This window comes from Cynara cardunculus, assembly GCF_001531365.2.
Source record: "Cynara cardunculus var. scolymus isolate 2C chromosome LG 2, CcrdV1, whole genome shotgun sequence".
Lineage (NCBI taxonomy): Eukaryota > Viridiplantae > Streptophyta > Magnoliopsida > Asterales > Asteraceae > Cynara > Cynara cardunculus.
In genome coordinates this window covers 16011738-16013179 of record NC_037529.1, presented here as the reverse complement: position 1 = coordinate 16013179, position 1442 = coordinate 16011738, and the positions used below count along the sequence as shown (strand labels likewise).

Here is a 1442-nt window from a genome sequence, read left to right as displayed (position 1 = left end):
CATGGCAAAAGCATATGATGTAATGTAATTAGGAATCGCAGGAGAGCACTGCTCGTATGCAATAAGGTTTCTTAAAACTGATTCAGTATAATCTTCRATTTGAAGGAGAGGCATTCTGAAAGTAGGCTTACCCCAAGACCAGATATAGCATGGAAYCCTAGATGRTTTGAATTCCATKGCYAGTTGCCAATTTGCATCTACATRAGGCYTAAACTTCACCCCTGCCCTAGACAGTTCTGMAACCGRGTACGATGTTATTGCATTTGRAAGTTTTGCACCCGAGTTTGATATTTTTGAAATCTSTGATAGCATRGCATTTGAAGGCTGGTAACATTTCTGCAAAAGCCCGAGGATATGATCATAATTCGTATGAGCACCTTCATWCTTGAGCACTAGCTCTTTCCCGAAAGGGTTAATTTCTGTTAAAAACGACAGGATAAGCTTAGTAAGAGAGGCACTGGGTCTAAATTTCCTAATTGTACACTCAAAGATGTTTTCAAGAACAAAGAAAGGGATTTGATTTTCTAGCAGGACTAAGTCATGCTTAGCATAAAGGGTGAGCAAGTTGTCGTCAAAAAATGAATGACCCTCATACTCGTTCTCGTTTGACCTGTAAACGAGTTCTAGTATGAAACAACTATCGATAACCATCATTTTTGCAAATTCATGGTCATTATCGGTCTCCATCTCCCCTCCGTAACATGCCTTGATATGGTCTATTTGAGCAAGCACCCTGTTGACACATTCTTTCATTGTTTGATCCCGTGGGGATCTTAAACGACGAAAAAGACTAAGCAGATACGTCACTTTGTGAACTACAACTTCTTTCATTTTTGGGTCGTCTTTATGGAAAGGTCCAATTGAGACGATACGAGGGCTATAACATTTTGACTCGACATCACGAAGGATGTTTGGAACTCTGTAAATGGATGGAGAAAACTGATGGACATGCTTTCGTCTTTTCTTCTCTTCAACAACAAGAATTTGAATCTTGTCGTAGATGATATCTGCAGCCTCTTCATGATCAGCAGGTATACTTGCCATCGGTTGTTATTTTTTCCCTGAAATATATAGTATAGGAAACATAGTGCCCACGATATAAAAGGTCAGAGAGTATCATATATAGTTGGCCTTTCCAGATTCCGCCAGATAAAGAAAGCCTTTAGAACTATATGGAATAAGAAGCAACAGGTACTTAAGGATTAGTAAGGCTACCTGGATATTGAACTGGTTTAGTTCTCTTTCCTTCGAGCTTGGTCTTTTCTTGTGATGAACACTGCAATCGTATGGCCTTGGCTTTAAATAGACTAATAAAGAGATGATAGAGGCCCACTAACATTACAAAAAGAAAAAAGAAGTTTAGATTTTAAGATAGGGATGTATGAACTTGAGGCATTGACTTTTTCTGTTTTGTTTTCTCCGTTGCTGTTTTTTATTTGATG

At 38.6% G+C, this 1442-nt stretch overlaps 1 protein-coding gene across 1 annotated transcript in view; it reads right to left on the bottom strand.

Annotated features, from left to right (window-relative positions):
- The window catches only part of LOC112505947 (UPF0481 protein At3g47200-like), a 7785-nt gene extending 6739 nt beyond the window's left edge, over nucleotides 1-1046 (bottom strand). Inside the window, exon 1 of the mRNA XM_025109982.1 lies at nucleotides 7-1046. Within this exon, the coding sequence (XP_024965750.1) occupies nucleotides 7-1044 (1038 nt within the window). The 5' untranslated portion in view covers nucleotides 1045-1046. The remainder of the gene's footprint in view (nucleotides 1-6) is intronic.
- Between the last annotated feature and the right edge of the window lie 396 nt (nucleotides 1047-1442).